At 53.0% G+C, this 22,242-nt stretch overlaps 1 protein-coding gene across 1 annotated transcript; it reads right to left on the reverse strand.

Moving 5' to 3' along the window:
• Positions 1-1,994: 1,994 nt before the first annotated feature.
• On the reverse strand, positions 1,995-21,569 carry LOC144930593 (RING finger protein 112-like). Its single transcript, XM_078853031.1, has 14 exons — positions 21,321-21,569; positions 15,742-15,957; positions 15,221-15,358; positions 14,850-14,954; positions 14,584-14,634; positions 13,430-13,486; positions 13,147-13,233; positions 12,118-12,247; positions 11,833-11,963; positions 11,573-11,626; positions 4,330-4,404; positions 3,184-3,456; positions 2,734-2,898; positions 1,995-2,204 (listed from the first exon to the last, which is right to left on the reverse strand). Exons 1-14 carry the CDS (start codon positions 21,567-21,569, stop codon positions 1,995-1,997), a joined length of 1,941 nt encoding a protein of 646 aa, XP_078709157.1.
• Positions 21,570-22,242: the final 673 nt, after the last annotated feature.

The following is a 22,242-nucleotide window of genomic DNA, read 5'->3' on the forward strand; positions in this document are numbered from 1 at the left end:
TGATGGCATAGATCACATTGGTAGATGTGCTGGTGAACGAGCCCCTGATGGTGTGGGTAATGTGATTAGGTCCTATGATGGTGTCACTTGAATAAATATGTGGACAGAGTTGGCTTTGTTGCAAGGATAGGTTCCTGGGTTAGTGTTTTTGTTGTGTGGTGTGTGGTTGCTGGAGAGTATTTGCTTCAGGTTGGGGAGCTGTCTGTAAGTGAGGACTGGTCTGTCTCCCAAGATCTGTGAGAGCGAGGGATCATTTTTCAGGATAGGTTGTAGATCTCTGATGATGCGTTGGAGAGGTTTTAGTTGGGGGTTGAAGGTGATGGCTAGTGGCGTTCTGTTATTTTCTTTGTTGGGCCTGTCCTTTAGTAGGTGACTTCTGGGGACTCTTCTGGCTCTGTCAATCTGTTTTTTTACTTCAGCAGGTGGGTATTGTAGTTCTAAGAACGCTTGATAGAGCTCTTGTAGGTGTTTGTCTCTGTCTGAGGGGTTGGAGCAAATGCGGTTGTATCGCAGAGCTTGGCTGTAGATGATGGATCGTGTGGTGTGTCCTGGATGGAAGCTGGAGGCATGTAGGTAGGCATAGCAGTCAGTAGGTTTCCGGTATAGGGTGGTGTTTATGTGACCATCCCTTAATAGCACTGTAGTGTCCAGGAAGTGGATCTCTTGTGTGGACTGGTCCAGGCTGAGGTTGATGGTGGGATGGAAATTGTTGAAATCATGGTGGAATTCCTCAAGGGCTTCTTTTCCACGGGTCCAGATGATGAAGATGTCATCAATGTAGCGCAAGTAGAGTAGGGGCATTAGGGGACGAGAGCTGAGGAAGCGTTGTTCTAAGTCAGCCATAAAAATGTTGGCATCCTGTGGGGCCATGCCGGTACCCATAGCAGTGCCGCTGATTTGAAGGTATACATTGTCCCGAAATGTGAAATAGTTATGGTTGAGGACAAAGTCACAAAGTTCAGCCACCAGGTTTGCCGTGACATTATCTGGGATACTGGGTTTTTTTCAATTTAATTTAATTTAATTTTTATTTGCATGAGGAGTTGAAACGAACTTTAGGGGGTTACTAAACAGGGACTGTTCAAGTCGAACAAACTACAGTTAGCAGGTGATTGGGGGAGGCCCAGCAATCCTGGGGAAGGCAGAGATGGAGGGGGGCAGAGGCTGATGTCTTTTTACAGCATGTGCACACACTATACCTGTGCATGAATTTGCCTCTCCTCCCGACAGGCTCACCAACCACTGAGCTACTCGCTAAACCTCTTCAGAGAACTGTAAATGTAAAGCTGAAGGTAAATGAAACCACGACTTTCCTCAGCCAGCACAGGAGGAATTTGCTTTTTTGTTTTAGAAAAAGATTAATAAAAATATTGAAAAAATTCTTCTCCTTTTATATATTTTAACCTAGTAGAATTCAGAAGTTCTGTAGAAAACTATGGTACCCTGGAAAGAACATTCAAGTTCACAACCAGTTGCAAAGAGGATACACACAATGCCTACAAGCAGCTAGTAAAATGCCTACAAGTAGACTAGTAAAACTCCCATGCAACATTAAAAGGTTAATGCTCCCTACTCCCTCATACCAGAGAACAAAAATCCCCATAGTTCGCCCAGCTCAACTAAGCTCTGAAGTGATAGCTGACAGGTGTGTCTTAAGCCATTCTTTTCCTTCCCACTGTAATCCAGACTGTGGGAGGATAACTACTGGGACTAACTTCTGAGGGCAGATGTGAATTTTCTGTGCCTTGATGGCTTCCCATCCCGGCTGGAGGCCTCCCTGGAAGGTGTTTTAGTGAAAATCACAGAGCAGGGGCTCACGGTCCAACTGTTGTGTCGATGGTGATGCCCTGTCGATGTGGGCAGCTGCAGCTCTCGCCGTTTCCTGCTGCCCGATGTTGCTACCCACCTCCCTGCACATGTACATCCTGGCTGTAGTGTCCACCCCACTCCCACCCCCAGCCCCACCCTAACAGCTGCTGCTTAGCTCTGCAGCCTCAGTCACGAAAACTTGACTTCGCTGCCAACAACAAGATCAGCCCCTGCCCCAACTTCTGGCCCAGATTGGTTAAGTGATACAGATAGCGCTCTCTGTAGGTCTCCAGGAAGATGTCGGCCTCTCGAGTCAGCTCCTCCTCTAGCGCAGTCAGCAGGGTCTCCTCCGGCTCCTTCATCTCCTCCCGGCACCGCCCCAGCAGTGACCTGCGCTTCTCCACGAACTGCTTCGCCATTGCACTCGGCGTCACCATCAGACAGCTGAACATGTGCTGGGACTGGGCATCCTACATTATGTGGGAGTGGAGGGGGGGCCCAAGGCGGTTAGAAGGAGGGGTGTGTGACCCCATCTCACTGGAGGACCCTCTACTTTCCCCCTCCCCTGCACAGCAACTTCCCACCTCCCCTGTGACTGAGATTGGGTCCCGGGTTGTGCCGGGCACTGGCCAAAACCCCCTGACTGAAATCAGAGCCCCCATTCTACACTGGAGTCTCCCATCTCTGCAGCCATCCTGGGAGCCAGACGTATGAACTCCTGTCTCCTGCCCCACAGCCAATAGCCCGTGGGACTGGCCTGGATTTTTCTCTGGGGTTCCCTTAGCTGCGGCCCAGCCCCCCACCCCACAGACTCACCTTCTCCCTCAGAAAGTCAGCGTGGTCTTGGCGGGCGCTGTCCATGGCTCTGTGGTTAAAGGCATGATGCTCATAGCGCCTTCTGTACATCTCCAGGAAGGTCTGGGCCTCCTTATACAGCTCCACCTCTAGGGCCGTCAGCAGGGTCTCCTCTGGCTCCTTCATCTCCTCCCGGCACCGGTCCAGCAGTGACCTGCGATGCTCCATGAACTGCTCCGCCATTGCGCTCGGATCCACCTTCAGACACTCGACCATGCACTGGGACAGGCCGTCCTGTGTGGAGCCGGAGAGGAGGGGGCCCAAGGCTGTTAGAAGGTGGGGGTTGAACCCCGTCTATCCCATGGACCCTCTGGCTACAGCACAGCAACTTCTCTCCACCCCCCTGACCGAGATCAGAGCCCCCCCCGTGCATGGGTTGGAGTCTCCCATCTCTGCAGCCACCCTGGGAGCTGGAGATATGAACTCCTGTCTCCTGCCCCACAACCCACAACCCACGGGGCTGGCCGGGATGTTTCCCTGGGGTTCCCCGGGCTGGAGCACAGTTTCACCCTGTCTCACCTTCTCCCTCAGAAAGTCAGCGTGGTCTTGGCGGGCTCTGTCCATGACTCTCTGGTTGATGTTGTGACTCTGATAGCGTCTTCGGTAGGTCCCAAGGAAGGTCTCGGCCTCCCGAGTCAACTCCGCCTTTAGCGCCGTCATCAGGGTCTCCTCCGGCTCCTTCATCTCCTTCTGACACTGCTCCAGGAGCGACCTGCGCTGCTCCATGAACTGCTCCGCCATTGCGCTCGGATCCACCGTCAGACAGTCGGCCATGCGCTGGGACAGGCCGTCCTGCGTTGAGCGGGAGAGAAGTGGGAGAGGGGGGACACAAGGCTGTTACAAGGTGTGCGTGTGCGGCCCCATCTCACCCATGGACCCTCCGGCTACAGGAGAGCCACTTCCCCCGAACTCCGTGCCTGAGATCAGGATGCCTGTTGTACTGGGGTTGGGGTCTCCCATCTCTGCAGCCACCTCAGAAGCTGATACGAGGTCCCATCTCCTTCCAAAAAAACATAGGCCATGGGGATGGCTGGGAAGGTTCCCTGGGGTTCCCCTGCATGGGGCCACAACCCCTCTCACTCACCTTCTCCCTCAGAAAGTCAGCGTGGTCTCTGCGGGCTCTGTCCATGGCTCTCTGGTTGGTGGTGTGATGCTGATAGCGCCTTCGGTAGGTCTCCAGGAAAGTCTCGGCCTCCTGAGTCATCTCCTCCTCTAGGGCCATCAGCAGGGTCTCCTTCTCTGGCTCCCTCATCTCCTCCCGGCACCGCCCCAGCAGCCACCTGCGCTGCTCCTCGAACTGCTCTGCCATTGCGCTCAGATCCATCGTCAGACAGTCGACCATGCACCGGGACAGGCCGTCCTGCGTGGAGCGGGAGAGGAGGGGGAGAGGAGGGGCCCAGGCTGTTAGAAGGGGCGGGTGTGTGACCCTGTCTCACCCATGGACCCCCCAGCTACAGCACAGAAACTTCCCCTCACTCCTGTGACTGAGATCAGGGCTTCCACTGTACATGGGTTGGATTCACCAATCTCCACAAGCACCCTGGGAGCTGGAGATATGAGCTCCCGTCTCCTCCCCAAAGCCCAAAGCCCACGGGGTTGGCCGGGATGTTTCCCTCTGGGGTTCCTCTGGCTGGGGGCGCAGACCCTTCCGCCCCCTGAACTCACCTTCTCCCTCAGAAACACAGCGTGGTCTGTGCGGGCGCTGTCCACGACTCTCTGGTTGTGGAAGGTGATGGCCATCTGTGCCGGGGGGACAAGACCGGGGTGAGCCGCAGTTCATGGGGCCCCGACTCCATTTAGTGGCTGAAGCTTCCACCGCAGCAGCCTCACGTAACAGAGAGATGCCACTAGGTGGCATGGCGGCCGCTTTCGGCGTCTGGTGCCCCTGGTCTCCAATTTGTTCCCTAACGGCAGCCCAGCCTCGGCTCCCTTCCCCACCCCGACCTGCATTTTGCCCTTGCAGCACTTTCCTCTAGCCAAAGACTTTGCAAACCCCTGTCCCAGCCGGGCTCGGCCTGAGGCTGACGCCCGAGAGCACATCAGTGACGCCGGTTCTCACGGGTCTGGTGGTGTGTGGGGGCTTTTATTGATCATCAGGGGGCAGGTGGTTTGGGTGTGAATCTCAGCTCTTTTTTGCTGGGGGGAGGGGTATTATTCTGGGCTGGGTAAACTCTTGTTGTGGAGGAGCAATTGTTGGTCTGAGACCTGATCAACCCCCCATATTAAACCAGCTTTGGGCGAAACTCAGAGATCTCACCACTAAACGTGAAAAAAAAGAGAATTTTCTGCTGCTGACAAAGTATTGCCTCCCCAGGAATGCCCCTAACGAGAGTTATAACCACCCAGGTTGTAAAGTAGAAACAGCCAGGTGCTGTGAAATTAGGGAGGATAGAGAAGGAGACTCAACAAACATAAAATAAGCTAAAAGAAAAGGAGTACTTGTGGCACCTTAGAGACTAACAAATTTATTTGAGCATAAGCTTTCATGAGCGACTGCTCACGTCATCGGATGCATTCAGTGGAAAATACAGTGGGGAGATTTTATATACACAGAGAACATGAAACAATGGGTGTTACCAGACAGACTGTAATGAGAGTGATCAGGTAAGGTGAGCTATTACCAGCAGGAGAGCGGCGGGGGGCGGGGGGAACCTTTTGTAGTGATAATCAAGGTGGGCCATTTCCAGCAGTTGACAAGAACAGTTGGGGGGAAATAAACAAGGGAAAATAGTTTTATTTTGTGTAATGACACATCCACTCCCAGTCTTTATTCAAGCCTAAGTTAATTGTATCCAGTTTGCAAATTAATTCCAATTCACCAGTCTCTCGTTGGAGTCCGTTTCTGAAGTTTTTTGGTTGAAGAATTGCAACTTTTAGGTTTGTAATTGAGTGACCAAAGAGATTGAAGTGTTCTCCGACTGGTTTTTGAATGTTATAATTCTTGACGTCTGATTTGTGTCCATTTATTCTTTTACGTAGAGACTATCCAGTTTGGCCAACGTACATGGCAGAGGGGCATTGCTGGCACATGATGCCATATATCATATTGGTAGATGTGCAGGTGAACGAGCCTCTGATAGTGTGGCTAATGTGATTAGGCACTATGATGGTGTCCCCTGAATAGATATGTGGACACAGTTGGCAATGGCTTTGTTGCAAGGATAGGTTCCTGGGTTAGTGTTTTTGTTGCGTTGTGTGTGGTTGCTGGTGAGTATTTGCTTCAGGTTGGGGGGCTGCCTGTAAGCAAGGACTGGCCTGTCTCCCAAGATCTGTGAGAGTGAGGGATCATTTTTCAGGATAGGTTGTAGATCCTTGATGACGCGTTGGAGAGGTTTTAGTTGGGGGCTGAAGTAATGGCTAGTAGCGTTCTGTTATTTTCTTTGTTGGGCCTGTCCTTTAGTAGGTAACTTCTGGGTACTCTTCTGGCTCTGTCAATGTGTTTCTTCACTTCAGCAGGTGGGTATTGTAGTTGTAAGAACGCTTGATAGAGATCTTGTAGGTGTTTGTCTCTGTCTGAGGGGTTGGAGCAAATGCGGTTGTATCGCAGAGCTTGGCTGTAGACAATGGATTGTGTGGTGTGGTCTGGGTGAAAGCTGGAGGCATGTAGGTAAGTATAGCAGTCAGTAGGTTTCCGGTATAGGGTGGTGTTTATATGACCATCATAGAATCTTAGAATATCCAGGTTGGAAGGGACCTCAGGAGGTCATCTAGTCCAATCCCCTGCTCAAAGCAGGACCAATCTCCAATTTTTGCCCCGATCCTTAAATGGCCCCCTCAAGGATTGAACTCACAACCCTGGGTTTAGCAGACCAATGCTCAAACCACTGAGCTATCCCTCCCCCCACCTTATTAGCACCGTAGTGTCCAGGAAGTGGATCTCTTGTGTGCACTGGTCCAGGCTGAGGTTGATGGTGGGATGGAAATTGTTGAAATCATGGTGGAATTCCTCAAAGGCTTCTTTTCCATGGGTCCAGATGATGAAGATGTCATCAATGTAGCACAAGTAGAGTAGGGGCATTAGGGGACGAGAGCTGAGGAAGCGTTCTAAATCAGCCATAAAAATGTTGGCATCCTGTGGGGCCATGCGGGTACCCATAGCAGTGCCGCTGATCTGAAGGTATATATTGTCCCCGAATGTGAAATAGTTATGGGTGAGGACAAAGTCACAAAGTTCAGCCACCAGGTTAGCCGTGACATTATTGGGGATAGTGTTCCTGACGGCTTGTCGTCCATCTTTGTTTGGAATGTTGGTGTAGAGGGCTTCTACATCCGTAGTGGCCAGGATGGTGTTTTCAGGAAGATCACCGATGGATTGTAGTTTCCTCAGGAAGTCAGTGGTGTCTCGAAGATAGCTGGGAGTGCTGGTAGCATAGGGCCTGAGGAGGGAGTCTACATAGCCAGACAATCTGCTGTCAGTTTGCCAATGCCTGAGATGATAGGGCGTCCAGGATTTCCAGGTTTATGGATCTTGGGTAGCAGATTAAATACCCCAGGTCGGGGTTCCAGGGGTGTGTCTGTGTGGATTTGATCTTGTGCTTTTTCAGGGAGTTTCTTGAGCAGATGGTGTAGTTTCTTTTGGTAACTCTCAGTGGGATCAGAGGGTAATGGCTTGTAGAAAGTGGTGTTGGAGAGCTGCTGAGCAGCCTCTTGTTCATATTCCGACCTATTCATGATGACAACAGCACCTCCTTTGTCAGCCTTTTTGATTATGATGTCAGAGTTGTTTCTGAGGCTGTGGATGGCATTGTGTTCTGCACGGCTGTGGTTATGGGGCAAGTGATGCTGCTTTTCCACAATTTCAGCCCGTGCACGTCGGCGGAAGCACTCTATGTAGAAGTCCAGTCTGTTGTTTCAACCTTCAGGAGGAGTCCACCTAGAATCCTTCTTTTTGTAGTGTTGGTAGGAAGGTCTCTGTGGGTTAGTATGTTGTTCAGAGGTGTGTTGGAAATATTCCTTGAGACGGAGGCTTCGAAAATAGGATTCTAGGTCACCACAGAACTGTATCATGTTCATGGGGGTGGAGGGACAGAAGGAGAGGCCCCGAGATAGGACAGATTCTTCTGCTGGGCTGAGAGTATAGTTGGATAGGTTAACAATATTGCTGGGTGGGTTAAGGGGACCACTGTTGTGGCCCCTTGTGGCATGTAGTAGTTTAGATAGTTTAGTGTCCTTTTTCTTTTGTAGAGAAGCAAAGTGTGTGTTGTAAATGGCTTGTCTCGTTTTTGTAAAATAAGCTGTGAGCCATGTTTTTATGCTGACCCTCTGCACAGAGAAGGTCACACCTAAGTTACCATTTGGGCATGAAAGAGAAAATGTAAAGAACCTGGGCAGGAAGAAGGACACATAGGTGCCAGGGTGTAATTGGTTAAAAATTCTGTTATTTAGGGGTGTGGGATATTGTGACAGATTTAGTAAATTTGAAAGAGGGAGCTAATTTTACCGATAGATGTAAATGAAAAAACAATGCTCTTTGGGAATCAACTCCGGAGAGCAGTACAACATCAAGCTGCAAAACATCCTACCCCCTGCAAGACCGTGACATGTATGGGCACCGGGAACCCCCCATGAGAGGATCCTGACTCACCATTGATGAAATTTCTCCATATATTGGGAGTGGTGAGCATATAAGAGTTGCTTGGTATATGTATTCTGTGTGTGTTGTTAATAAATGAATGTAAAGAGCACAACTGTGTAAGACTTTCGCTGGGAAAAGGTACCGCAGACCCGTACAGCCCGGAGCCCCGAGGGGAAAGGGTGGGTACTTAAATTGACCCGGTTTCTTCCTGAGCCCCGTGGGTACCAATAGGTTTGCCAGAGGCTGGGAATGGGCAACAGGGGATGGATCACTTGATGATTCCCTGTTCTGTTCATTCCCTCTCGGGCACCTGGCATTGGCCACTGTCGGCAGACGGGACACTGGGCTAGATGGACCTTTGGTCTGACCCAGTGTGGCCGTTCTTATGTTCTTATGTGTCTTACACCCTGAGACCTCAGTAGAGAAAGGGCGAGGGTGCCCTAAATTGACTGGGTCACGCCTTGAACCCTAGCTAGGGTATAGGCGGGGGGGCCCTAAATCGACCGGGGAACACAATGACTCCGGAACAGTCTCTGCTGTGGCACTATTGTGGAGTGGCTATTGCGGAGTAGTCATTCCAGAATGGCTAGGCTGGTCTATCCCCCCTCCCAAGGACATAAACTGCACCCCTCTCACCACAAATTCTCCTCTAGAAGAGGGCCTGGGTAGCACCTGTCCCAGGCGATCTGAGGCTGAAACCCAAGAGCACTTTGCAGTCCGTGCTTATGGGTAAGTCTCCACTGCGATGTAAGGCCAGAGTTAGTAGGAATTGAGTTAGCAGCCCCTGGGGTTGTTAACCTAAGGTTGGAGCATCTACACGCATTTGTAAGCCCAGGTTAGGACTGCAGTCCTGGCACACTCCACCCCAGGAAAAGGAGCAATCAGTGTGGAACCTCAGGCCTGCCTAGAAAGGCTGCAGGGAAGCAGCCAATCAGGGTGTGGCAGGCTCAGTTAAAAGGAGCTGCAGGGGTGAGCTGGGTTGTCGCTGGCTGGGACCAGAAGGGTAAAGAAAGACTAAAAGACTGTGAGACTCCACGGGGAAAGAGACTGGGGAAGGAACCCTGCTCACGCAGGGATAGGTCTGGGAAACTCTGCAGGTGAAGAGGCCTGAGAGAAGACCCTGAGAACTCAGGACAGAGATGGAGAAACTCTCCAGGCAAGGAGGCCTAGAGGAGACCCTGCTCATACAGGGAACAGAGAGAGAACCCAAGAAGGTGATGGGACAGAGTGGGAAGCACCCCAGGAAACGCAGCAGTAGCAACTAGTAATGAAAGCAGCAGGTGGCTGCTACTTGCAGGGTTCCTGAGTTGCGACCTGGAGTAGTGAGCAAGCCTATGGCCCCAGCCGGCCACTGGCGCAGTGGCCAAAGCCCTGAAAAGGGGGCAAGTTTCGTTTTAGAGCCTGAGAAAGGGGCTAGATGCTAGAGTGTAAACAGGCCCAGAGATGAGGCTCAAGCCCCCACAGAGGGCCAGCCGTTTGTTGGACTGTGTTACCCTGAAAGGGGCTCCTTCGTGTATCTCAGACTATGTGTGACTTAGCCGGAGGGCTGAGCCACCCCTGACTAAGGCAACTGCCAACAGGGAGCACCGGGAACAGAAAATGGGAAGAATGCAGGATCGCCCCAGCTGGCAGGAGGCACTCATGAGAGGTGACTATTCCTTCATCACACCAACCCATAGAGGAGAATGGGGCATGTGAGGAGCATGAACAACAGTTCCCAGGAGCCACCTTGGCAGCGTTGCCAAATGGAAACATTTGGGGGGTTTGTGGGCACCTCAATGGTTTCTGCATGAAAAACCAAACCAAAATCGTCACTTTTGGGCCAGCTCTGATAAACTGCTGTTATTCACATGCCGACACACACAGGGCTGGTGTGTCTCCATGCCTGGGGACAGGCGTGTTGATGTTACGGGCCTCATGAACTGGAGATATATCCGTAGACTGGGCAACCCCTCCAGTATTAGTGACATTGCACCCCATATGTTTATGGAAATATGCTTATGAGTGAATATGATGTAACTGGAATATGCTTCATGCAAAAAGGTCTCTTGTAAGGTATCATTACAAAGCTTATAATCTACTGAGTGTGGTCATCCTATTTGTATGAACGTATCATTCTTGTAACTGAAGTTAGAATTATGAAGTTTTACTCTGAAGTCCTATTGTAACTATGCAAAGGGCAGGCCATTAATGGTGGTTTGGAATCTTGATGGCTTCCATTAACTAGGACAATTGGTTGTAAATGGCTCTGTTTACTTGAAAGCCTTCCTGTGTTCCTATAAGTCAGGCCGGGAAGAATGGAGGCTTGAAGTCTCACAGGACACGTGAACATGTCACATGATACTGGAATCCATCTTAAACCTGGTGCTTTTCCGTTTAGAAGGAACGGTGGGAACCCAGAGAGACAAAGGATTCCCACCTTGTGCCAAAGATATAAAAGGGGGTGGAATAGAACAAAGGGGGCTGCCAGTCATGAGAAATCCCTAGTTACCACCTGAGCTGGAACTAACGAGAACTGTACCAGGGAAAAGGATTGGGCCCAGACTAGGAAGGAATCTAGTCTGTGAAAGAAGCTTATTGGAACATCTCTGAGGGTGAGATTTACCTTTATTCAGTTTCTTCATGTATTAGGTTTAGACTTGTGTGTTTTGTTTTATTTTGCTTGGTAACTTACTTTGTTCTGTCTGTTATTACTTAAAACCACTTAAATCCTACTTTTTTTACTTAATAAAATCACTTTTCTTTATTAATGAACCCAGAGTAAGTGATTAATACCTGGGGGAGCAAACAGCTGTGCATACCTCTCTATCAGTGTTATAGAGGGCAGACAATTCATGAGTTTACCCTGTATAAGCTTTATACAGAATAAAACAGATTTATTTGGGGTTTGGATCCCTTTGGGAGCTGGGTGTCTGGGTGCTGGAGATAGGTGACTTGCTGAGCAGTTTTTGGTTAAAGTCTGCAGCTTTGGGGGCATAGACCCAGACCTGGGTCTGTGTTGCAGCAGGCTAGTGTGTCTAGCTCAAGAAGGCAGGGTTCTGGAGGCCCAGGCTGGCAGTGGAAAATGGGCTCAGAGGTAATTCCAGCACGTCAGGTGACAGTCCCAAGGGGGTCTCTGAGACCGAACCAGTCACACCCTCCAGCATCAGCCACCAGCATCAGCATCAGCCACCTTCTAGTCTAGTCAAATTCTTCTACCTTGGAGTCCGAGAACCCGAGACCCTTTCCCAGTCACCTCCAGTAGGATGGCCCCAGTTCCAAGCACCTCACCAGCCCTGGCATGGACGACAGAGGGGAGACACCCTGCGATCAGGTCAGAGGCAGAGACAATACCTGACAGGGAGAGGAGAAGCCGAAGCGATGTTTCTTCATCACATCAGATAAATTCTGAAAAGGAACCAAAAGAAATCACCATGTCACAGACTCCACAAGGCTTAGAAAGGTTGGGAACATGGAGATGGCTCCCCTGGAGCTGAGATGCAGCCACCTCTGGGGTGGGGCAGCTGGGGAATTGGGGGTATTGGGGTCATTACTGACTGCAAGGGGAGAGCATCCCCTTCCTGCTCCCTCCAGCACAGCTGGCCAGTCCTCACCTTTATCTTGGCAGCGAGCTGTGTCCCGGTGAGCATCTCCCGATGCCGGTCTGTCTGGACATGTTGACTGGCCGAGCTCACCAGGGTGGTGACGTAGTCCCTCAGGCTCTCCCGGAAATTCTCACCCATGTCTGCAAAGGGGAGAGAGATGGACAATGGTGGTGGAATATAGGGCCTGTCTGATGCCCCTACTTTCTACCTTCCACATGTAGGCATGATCAGCGCCCCAATCACATTGCTCTGCACATGGCAGGGGGCTTAGAGCCAATGACCAGGGTCCATTACCTCTGAGAGTTCCCTCGCTCCCCATCGTGATCCGCTCGCCAGGAAAGGGCATCAGATAACAGCAGCTGCTGCTTCTCTTCAGTGCTTCCAGGGCCTTGGGGTGTTTGCAAGGGGACCTCGCCTCCAGCTTCTGCCGAGACAGGGGGAATCGTTACATTCACACACAAAAACCTGTGTTAACATTAGCCAGACCTGCCAGGCAGTCAGAGAGGGTCTGGAGGAGCCCGGCCTCGTTTGCGGTAGGAATTGGAAGGGGTGCAGTGAACAAGGCAGGGGACGGCAGGAAGAGAAAGGAGTGAGTCCCAGGGCTCAGCCTCCTCGCACCCCCTACCCCATTCCCAGTCTATCCAGATGCCTTGTCCCACCCTGCTCCTTTCCCTCCTCCTGCTCTGGCTTTTCTCCCCTCCACACTGCAATCAAGCAGCTTCCTCCTCCCGCCACCTGGGCTCACTGAGCGCATGGGAGAGACAGGAGGTCCCCTCTCAGTTCTGGTGCCTGGCCTGGAGCAGCACTTGCAGGGAAAGTCCAGCTTTGCTCCTGCAGCCCGAGGCTGGAGCGTGCTGGGTCGCTCTGTGGGGACGGGGCCATGCTCAGTCTGGGCGGCATGTGGAGCTGGGAGGGGTGGAGCATGGTCTGTGTAGACGGACTCTGCCTATGCCTGACACACTGGCCACCCCACCCCCCATCAAATTTAGAGTCCTTACTCTGCAGCGGGGAGGGCGGGGAGGATAGAGATGTTTAAAAAAAAAACCGGAACATCAGAATTTTCTTTCAATATTGCCAAACAATTAGTTTTTTTTAGCCTCATTCTCAGAAACAGCTGGAGGGAGCATCCGCGAATTGAGCTGGCGGCAGAGAACAAGCATGGAAAATTTCAGCCCAAACAGTTAAAGTTTGGCAAAGTTATAAGCAACTTTAAAGGGGTCTTATAATGGGATTTGTCACACAACCAGCAGTCCCCAACACTGGGTCTGGATCACAACTAGGCCCTGGGTCCCATTCCCCATCCCCCCCAAGCCCCACACTCACCTGTCTGACTTGTCTCAGATGCTGCTCCCCACCCTGGGCTCCGAGGACCCGGGAGCTGCTCCAGTCCCGCACCAGTAGGTCCAGGTGCTGCAGGGGAGACAGAAGGGGAGTTGAGGGTGGGGGGACACTGGGACGTGGAGAAGGACAGTGTCTGCTGGGGAAACCTCAACCCCTCAGGAGTGGGGCTGGGGTGCAAGGGGCAGGAGCATGCTGTGGAGTGGAGGAGGGGTGCAGTGTGGGGATACATGGGGCAGAGCAGGTGATGGGGGAGAAGCCGTCTCACCTGAATGGGCTCCAGTCCATAGGCCTCTCCCACCACTTCGGCCACCTGCACAAACATCTGCAGAGAGAAAAGAGGGGCGGGGTGAGTCTGGGACCTGGGAGGTGTTTAGTTTGGGGGGAAATGATCCTGCCTGTGGACAGAAAGGGGCCTGATCACCCCCCACCCCCACACCTGAGCTTCTTCCTCTGCCCAGGGCAGAGAGCGAGGCCCAGCGAGCGCAAAATAAAATGTGAGATGGACAGAGACGATTTCAGTGGGTCAGAGAGAAAGAAGCTGCACCCGGCCATGGGAGTGAGAGGGAGGCTGTGGGACATGAGGGTCTGGCACGGGCGGGGAGGACTGTCAATGCACAACCCCTCCTCTATCCGGTTTCAGGGCTTTCTCCTTCTCTCAAGGTGCTCCATGGAGGTGAGGGAGGAATGCGGGGGGGGAGTCAGTGATCGAAATTTGGGGTCCTTTTACAAAGGGGTTCCACTCCACAAACACCCCATTGCCTAGGGCTGATGGATGCTTCCAACTTCCTTTGCACAGCCCCAGGGGTCAAACCACGGCTCTGCTCACGCCTTGAACAATGTCAGCACGTAGCATTTCCCTGAGCTCTGACTAGGCCTCCATATCTCTGCGTGAACCAGTTTTTTGCCAATGACAGAACCCGGGGCAGCGAGGACAGATAAAACCCTCCCAAGCCAACCCCTCCCCTGAACAGAGAATCCCCCCAGGGCTCAGTACAGGGGCAGGACACGCCATATACCACAGGTGGCAGTGATGTTGCTAAGGGTGCGACTGACAGAGGCTCGACCCAGCGGGGCTGGGGCTGGGTAAGAGGCTGGAGAGAAAAGAAAAGCAGTGCAGGGGGACAGAGCGACCGCCCCAGGACCTGGCCCCAGCAGCTTCCCACCAATGGCAGAGCTGGGCTGGAGGGGAGGGAGGGGTCCTAACTTTGGCCCAGTGGCCCACGCCGGATACCTGGGAGCAGAGAGCCAGGCTGGGCCGTGCAGTGACAGTGCTGACTCCAGAGGCCCACGTCACCGTGGGAGAGTCGGTTTCTCTCTCTGGGCCTCAGTTTCCCCACAGGAGCTATGGGGAGGGATAATAACGCTGTGGGCATAAGGGGAGAACCTGGCCCGGCCACGTTCTGCACTGCCCGGCCTCACCTCCAGGTATTCGAGATCCGGGTCCTTCACCCGACAGCCAGTGTTCAGTATCTGCAGATAATCACGAGACAGACAGAGCTACAGCAACGAGCAGGGACGGCCGCCCCAGGCCCCTTCCCAGCCACGTCACCCGCTCCCTGCAGCACAGCGCCCCCTAGCGCCTCACTGGGGCATTGGGGCCGGCCCTGACCCCCAGGGGAGAGCACCCCCCACTGAGCCTCCACCTTGCTCCCTGCAGCACAGCACCCCCCGGGGAGCCCCCCAACCTGGTAGGAGCTGAGCAGCATGGAAAAGGCGGAGAGTTTGATGCTGGTCTCCTTGTTGCTCTCAATGTCCATGGAGCCCTCGGTGTCCACCAGCAGCACGGCCACCTGGGGGGGCCAAGAGTGAGCGTCCCAGGTCAGCTCCCGGCGTTGTCCAGCCACCCACGGCCCCTCCGCCCCCAGAGCCTGTCCCCTGCTCAGGCCCCATGGCCCCTGGCATCTCCTTCTCAACTTCCCCAGAAGTCCCCCAGGGTTAGCTCTTTACTTCTGTCTCTTCTCCATTCCCCCCTGTTCTCTCTCCACCTGGTTCCCTTCTCCCAGCCCCCTCATGGCCTCCTCCCCCTTCCCTGTGCACCCCCAATGCCCCCACTTACTTTCCCCGACTTGGCCGGGACCCAGAAGGGCTGACTCCACGCCCACACCCCGTTGGTGACTCGCTCCTCGTCCGCACGCCACTCGAACCCCTCCAGGGGCTCATCCTCCCGGCCCATCCATGACCCGTCCCTCGCGTCCTGCTGGGAGGGAACATGGTGGGGGAGAGGTCAGTGCAGCATGGGGGAGGAGAGTGACTGATACCCCCCTCCTACCCTGGGCTGCAAACCCTGGGAGGGGGGCAGGGGTTAATTGTGCTAGTGTGGGGCAGGGAGGAATACGTGGTGACGGGTGTGATCGTAATCTGATAGACAAACAGACCCACGGCTGTCTAGACGAGAGAGAGACACGCTGTGTTCCAGACAGGCCGACAGACGCGTTAGGGTCCAGCCATGGCCCGAGCTAACTGGACATGGTGGGGGGCGAGCTGCTCACAACCACGTGTGCAGCTCTGAGCCTGCCAGCAGGGGGCAGGATAGGGCCGCTCACACCCACAGCTCACTCCTGCCCCGTTCACACTCACCGGGCTCCGGAGGCGGCGCAGCAGGTAGTTCAGAAGAAAGGATTTGCCCCGGCGCTGCTCCCCGATGATGGACACCAGGCAGACGGGGGCATCCCCCACCCCACCCTGCTCCAGGCAGCGGCTCAGGGCCTCCTCATCCAGGATCAGGTTCTCTTCCTCGTCCAGACGCACCAGCTGCACCGGGTGCCCCGGCTCCGGCTGAGCCCCCGGCCCCTGCTGCAGGGAGAGAGCAGGGTCAGACCTGGGACCCCACCCTCCAAGAGAGACTGTCCCATGGCCCCCTGATAAGAGCCCCATGCTCCATTCCCACCCCCTTGAGCTAGCCAGTCCCCTGCACCAAAGCCCCGTGACCCTTCCCAAGCCCCAACCCAGCCAGTGCCCGAGATCAGAGCCCCGGTCCCCATTCCCACCTCCCCAAACCAGCCAGTCACCCTGCCCTGGGGCTGCATCAGAGCCAGAACTCTCTGGAGGGGAAATGCCCCTAGATTCTTGCTGGAACACATCAAGGGAGACTGTGCCAGGCTAGGGAAGACATATAAAGAAATGGAGGCTAAAGTGATCTTCAGTGGGATGCTACCTGTCCCTGGAGGAGGAGAGCAAAGCCTAGACAAGATGCCGATAATCAACAGATGGCTCAGGCACTGGGACTAACGAGGGCTTGGGGATGTTCAACCACTGGGAGGCGTTCACAGACAGACGACTGGTTATGGGACGAATGCCACCTGCGTGGGGAGGGAGATAGACTTCTGGGGTGGAGGTTGGGACAGCTGAGGAAAAGGGCTTTAAACTAGGAACCCTGGGAGATGCTCATGGAACCTCCAGGCCTGATTCTCACACTGAGCGGGAGGCAAATCAAGTAGGAGAGGGCGCAGCAATGGAGAAAGGAACGACAGAGAGAAGGAGAACGCACGAGAAGAAGATCAATAGTGCCAAGAGCACCTACACTAACAGTCAGGTGGCCGATACTGGCAGTAAAATGACTGTACCTACCCGCGTGAGAAATCTGAGCAAAGCCAAGCAGAATCAGCAAGATGTCTGCTCAGCAATGCCAGGAGCCTGGGTGACAAAATGGAGGAAGTAGAACTATGGGTGCGGGACGGGAAAACAGATATTATCGGGTGAACAGAACCATGGGGCAGTAGCAGCCATGGCTGGATTACAGGAAAGAAAGAAGAAAGGCAGAGGTGGTGGAGTAGCATTGTCTGCTCATGACGAGGTGGAGTGGAAAGAAACGAGAAGGGATGGAATGGATAAAACAGAATCAATTTGTGTCAAAATCACTGTGGGGAAGAAGCTACCAGAGGCTCCCCTGGGACAGTGCTTCGGGTCTGCTAAAGACCCCCAGAATCCGGTTTGGGGATGGATAGAAACCCCATGAATAGTTTGAATGAAATAAATACCACTGGGAATTGTGTGATTATGGGAGACTTTCGTTTTCCAGACAGAGATTGGGGGAGAAGAGCTACTAATAATGGTAGGGCTTGGATATTTTTGTATGTGACGGCTGACAGATTTCTTCACCAAGTAGTCACCGAAGCAACAAGAAGTGAGATCAGTTTAGATTTAGTATTGGTAAGTAGCGAGGACCGCACTGAAGAACTGGCTGTAAAGGATAGCCGTGGTTCGAGTGACCATGAGCTATTCAGGTTAAATTAAATGGAAGGATAAAGGAAATCAGGTTGGCAGCCGGGGGTCCTGGATTTCAAAAGGCCAAACTGTAAAACATTAAGGGAATTAGGGAAGTGGATGGCCTGCAAACCTCAAGGATCTGGATGTGGAAGAGGCTTGGAATTACTTTAAGTCAAAATTGCAGAAACTCTCTGGAGTCTGCATCCAGAAAAAGGGTTGCTGACCAAACTGGATGAACCAGGATCTCAAAGAGAAATTAAGAGAAAGCAGAAAGCCTACGAGGAATGGAAGATGGGATGGATCAGCAAGGAAAGCTGCCTTCTGGAGGTCAGAAAGTGGAGAGAAAACTGAGAACTGCCAAAGGCCTAGCAGAATTAGACCGTGCAAAGGGAATTGAAACAAACACTAAAAGGTTAATTAGCCTTATAAATAAAAAGAAAACAAGGAAAGAAGAAGTGGGACCACTAAGCACTGAGGGTGGGGTGGAGATTACAGATATAGGTGTAAGCAGAGGTTGAATGAGGTCTCCCCTGACATCGGGTGGTGAGCTGTGGAAAAGGACTTCAGGAGCTGATCTCCTTTGGATGGGCACACCCACCCTGCCTAGGTGCTCAGCATGATGGGATTGCTTGCCCAAATGGTCACCTTTGGCTGGTGTTGGATCCCCAGTCTCCTTGTCATTGGGGCATGAAGGGCAGCAGAACTGTACCTGGCCGACCCCGATGGAACACACACACACTCACACTCATACTCACACACACATGTATGTGTGTTGTGGGCCTTGCCTAAGGGTCCCAAACACCACTTGTCCCTTCCTCTCTCCACTGTGTAATAACAGAGCTAAGTGAGACTCAGTTGAGAGTCTTGTTACAGGCTGCAGAGCTGAAATCGCTGATACCTAGGTCAATGTATTAGATCTGCTTTGGGACAGTGTCTCTGATGCAAGACTCTGCCCAGTGTGCCCCAGCCGTCAGGCTCCCCCACGAACAGCTGAAATCACTGAGAGCTGTGTGAAGTGGGGGGCCCAGAAGTCAGCTTGGTGTGGCCAGCAGGGCGGCTGGCGGAGAGGGGTGGCAAGCGGCCAGCAGGGCGGCTGGAAGAGAGGGCCAGAGAGCAGAGCCCCACAGAGAGGCACGGCAATTGGCCATAGGGGTGACAAGCGAGTGCCCGAGCCGCGGAGCGAGTAATGTGCCTCCTTCTCTCCCCCGTCCCGTTTTCACCTAGGGTGGGAGGTGAACCCTGCAGATGCACCTGTGAACTCTGGGGCTGCACTGGCCAAGGACAGCAACTGTGAATGGGGTGCAGAGAAGGGACGGGCACGTTAAAGGGAATTTTGGGTTGCTGGCTTAAGACCCTGCAGGAAAAGGGCACTGCCCAACCTACTTGGGGTGGGTCTTTTGCTCATGGTGTATGTCTATGAACCCTGTTTGTGGTGTTTTCCCAAATTAATGCCGAGGTACTTCCCTCCTTTTATTCAAAGTTTCTTTTCTACACTCAGACTCTGTGCTTGCAAGTGGGGAAGTTTTGCCTCTGAGAGGCTCCCAAGGGTGGTGTGTAAATTTCTCAGGTCACTGGGTGGGGGCTCGTGCCAGTTCTGTGTTGTATTGTTGAAAAGAAACCCCGAGATATTGAACCGGGCCCTGGTTGCTGCTGGCGTCACCTGGAAGAAGGGTTACATGGGTTTGGCCCAACAGCTAAACAAATATCTTGCCTCCGATTTTAATAAGCTTATAGAGATGCTTGTGGCAAGATGGCTAATGAGAACAAGAATACGGGAGTAGAAATTGTCACTGAATTGGCTGAAATGGAAGCCAAATTCAAACAGCTTAATGGGACCAAACTGGGGGGGTCTGGACCATCTCCACCAAAGAATATTGAGGAAACTGGCACACAAAATTGCAAGCCCAATAGCAAGGATTTGTAATTAATCTGTAAAAGTCAGGGCTTGTATCCCATGATGGGAGAATGGCTAATATAGTACATATATTTAAGAAGGGAGAAAAGAAGTGATCCAGGAAACCACAGGTCCATGAGTTTGACCTCAATTGTATGCACGGTCTTGGACGAAGGTTTGAAAGAGACAGGAGTTAAGGACATAGAGATAAATGGTAATTGGCATAAAATACATTCTGGCTTTCCAAAAGGTAGATCATGCCAAACCAACCTGATCTCTCGCCTTGAGAAGATAACTGATTTTCTAGACAAAGGAAACGCAGTTGATCTAATCTGCCTGGATTTCAGTAAGGCATTTGATACAGTGCCACATGGAAAATTAAATTGGAGAAGATGGGAATTAAGATGAGAATCGAAAGGTGGGTAAGGAGAGGTTAAAAGGGAGACGACAATGGGTCAAACTGAACGGTGAACTGTCAGGCTGGAGGGAGGTTACTAGTGGAGTTCCTCGGGGATCGGTCTTGGGAGCAATCTTATTAACATTTTCATTAATGACCTAGGCACAAAGAGTGGGAGTGTGCTGATCAAATTTTGGGATGACCCACAGCTGGGAGGTATTGCCAGTACGGAGGAGGACCGGAATATCGTACAGACGATCTGGACAACCTTGAAACTGGAATAATAAAAATGGGATGAAATTGAATAGTGAAAAGTGCAAGGTCATGCATTTTGGGACTAACAACAAGAATTTGTGCTACAAGGTGGGGACATCTCAGTTGGAAGCGACAGAGGAGGAGAAAGACCTGGGTTTATTGGCTGATGACTGGATGACTATGAGCCGCCAATGGGATGTGGCCGTGAAAAAGGCTGATGCAACCCTAGGATGTACTAGGTGAGGTACTGTATTTCCATCAGAGACAGGAAGTGTTATTGCCATGATACAAGGCACTGGTGAGCCCCCATCTGGAGCAGAGTTTGCAGTTCTGGTCTCCCACGTTTAAGAAAGATGAATTCAAACTGGAACAGGTAGAGAGAAGGGCTACTAGGATCATTCAACGACTGGAAAACCTGCCTTAGAAGAGGAGACTCAAAGAGCTCGGCTTGTTTAGCCGAACCAAAAGAAAGCTGAGGGGAGCTATGACTGCACTCTAGAAACACAACAGAGGGATAAATACCAGGGAGGGAGGGGAGTGATTTAAGTTAAGCACCAACCTTGACACAAGAACAAATGGCTATAAATTGGCCAGCAACAAGTTTAGCCTTGAAATTAGACAAGGGTTTCCAACCATCGGAGGAGTGAAGTTCTGGAACAGCCTCCCAAGGGGAACAAAAAACCTAACTGGATTCAAGACTGAGCGTGACAAGTTTATGGAGGGGATGGTATGATGAGGTTGTCTACAAAGGCATGTGGCTCATGTGTGAAGGCTCGTACCAAATATCCCCAAGGGCCAGTGATGGGACACTAGATGGGGAGGGCTCTGAGTTACTATAAGCAATTCTTTCCCAGGTGTCGGGCTGGTGGGTCTCACCCACATGCTCAGGGTCTAGCTGATCGTCATATTTGGGGTTGGGAAGGAATTTGCCCACAGGTCGGATTGGCAGAGACCTGGGGTGCGGGGGTTGCCTTCCCCTGCAGCACGGGGCACGGGTTACTTGCAGGTTTGAACTAGAGTAAATGGTGGAGTCTCTGTAACTTGGATTCTTTCGATCATGATTTGAGGACATCAGTAATTCAGCCAGAGGTTCGGGGTCTATTATAGGAGCGGGTAGATGAGGTTCTGTGGCCTGCAATGTACAGGAGTTCAGACTAGGTGATCATGATGGTCCCTTCTGGCCTACCAGTCTATGAGTCTGTGTGTCCCCTTCCTCACCCTTCTGAGACAGCCAGTCCCCACCCTGGGCCCAGATCAGGGCTGGTGCCCTCTAAAGGGGAAAGGCCTGGTGTCCCATCCCCTGCCCCCATGAGTCAGCCAGTCCCTGCCCTGCGGATGGATTGGGCCCAGCATCCCCTACAAGAGAAAGCTCCTTTTCCCCTTATCCGGCCTGTCTGGTCTCACCAACTCAGTCTCTTCCTGCAGAGGCTTCGCGATTTTCTCTGCTAGGTTTTTGACGTGTGTGTCTGGGATCATCCTATCCCCGGAGCAGGGAGCCCGGCAGTCCGGGCAGCGGTGCTGCTGGGCTGAGATCTGGCTCCAGTGAGTCGAGAGGCAGCCCCGGCAGAAGTTGTGGCCGCACTCGATGCAGAGGGGGTCTTTCAAGACGTCCAAGCAGATGGAGCAGGTGACGTCCTCCCGGAGTTGTTCCATCCCCCTGATCCCGCAGGCCTGGGGAGATCCACTGGGTCAAGAGCTAGCACATGGGAACATCGGGGCTAAGATGCTACCGCAGAGGGGCTGGGAGCCAGGACTCCTGGGCTCTACTGTTAGTTTTCACCACTTGGCTGGGTAAGTTTCCAATCACGGTTGTGCGCTGGCCACTCCCATTTTGGGGCAGGGCTGGCAAGTGCCTCTCTGCTCATGGGGTTTTGGGTTACCTGGAGCCCGGGAGTGCAGCCCTGTCCCCCTCCCAGCTCTGCAAATGCCCCTCACTCCCAACCCATAACCCCCTACTATCCCAGCCCTGCCCCCTTCTCTGCCGGTGCCCCTCACTCCCGACCCACAGCCGCCTGCTAGCCCAGCCCTGGGCTCCCCCCAACCTCTGCCGGTGCCCCTCACTCCCGACCCACAGCCCCCTGCTAGCTCAGCCCCGGGCTCCCCCCAACCTCTGCCGGTGCCCCTCACTCCCGACCCACAGCCCCCTGCTAGCTCAGCCCCGGGCTCCCCCCAACCTCTGCCGGTGCCCCTCACTCCCGACCCACAGCCCCCTGCTAGCCCAGCCCTGGGCTCCCCCCAACCTCTGCCGGTGCCCCTCACTCCCGACCCACAGCCCCCCGCTAGCCCAGCCCTGGGCTCCCCGCAACCTCTGCCGGTGCCCCTCACT

Source organism: Lepidochelys kempii, chromosome 6, assembly GCF_965140285.1.
Source record: "Lepidochelys kempii isolate rLepKem1 chromosome 6, rLepKem1.hap1, whole genome shotgun sequence".
Taxonomy (NCBI): domain Eukaryota; kingdom Metazoa; phylum Chordata; order Testudines; family Cheloniidae; genus Lepidochelys; species Lepidochelys kempii.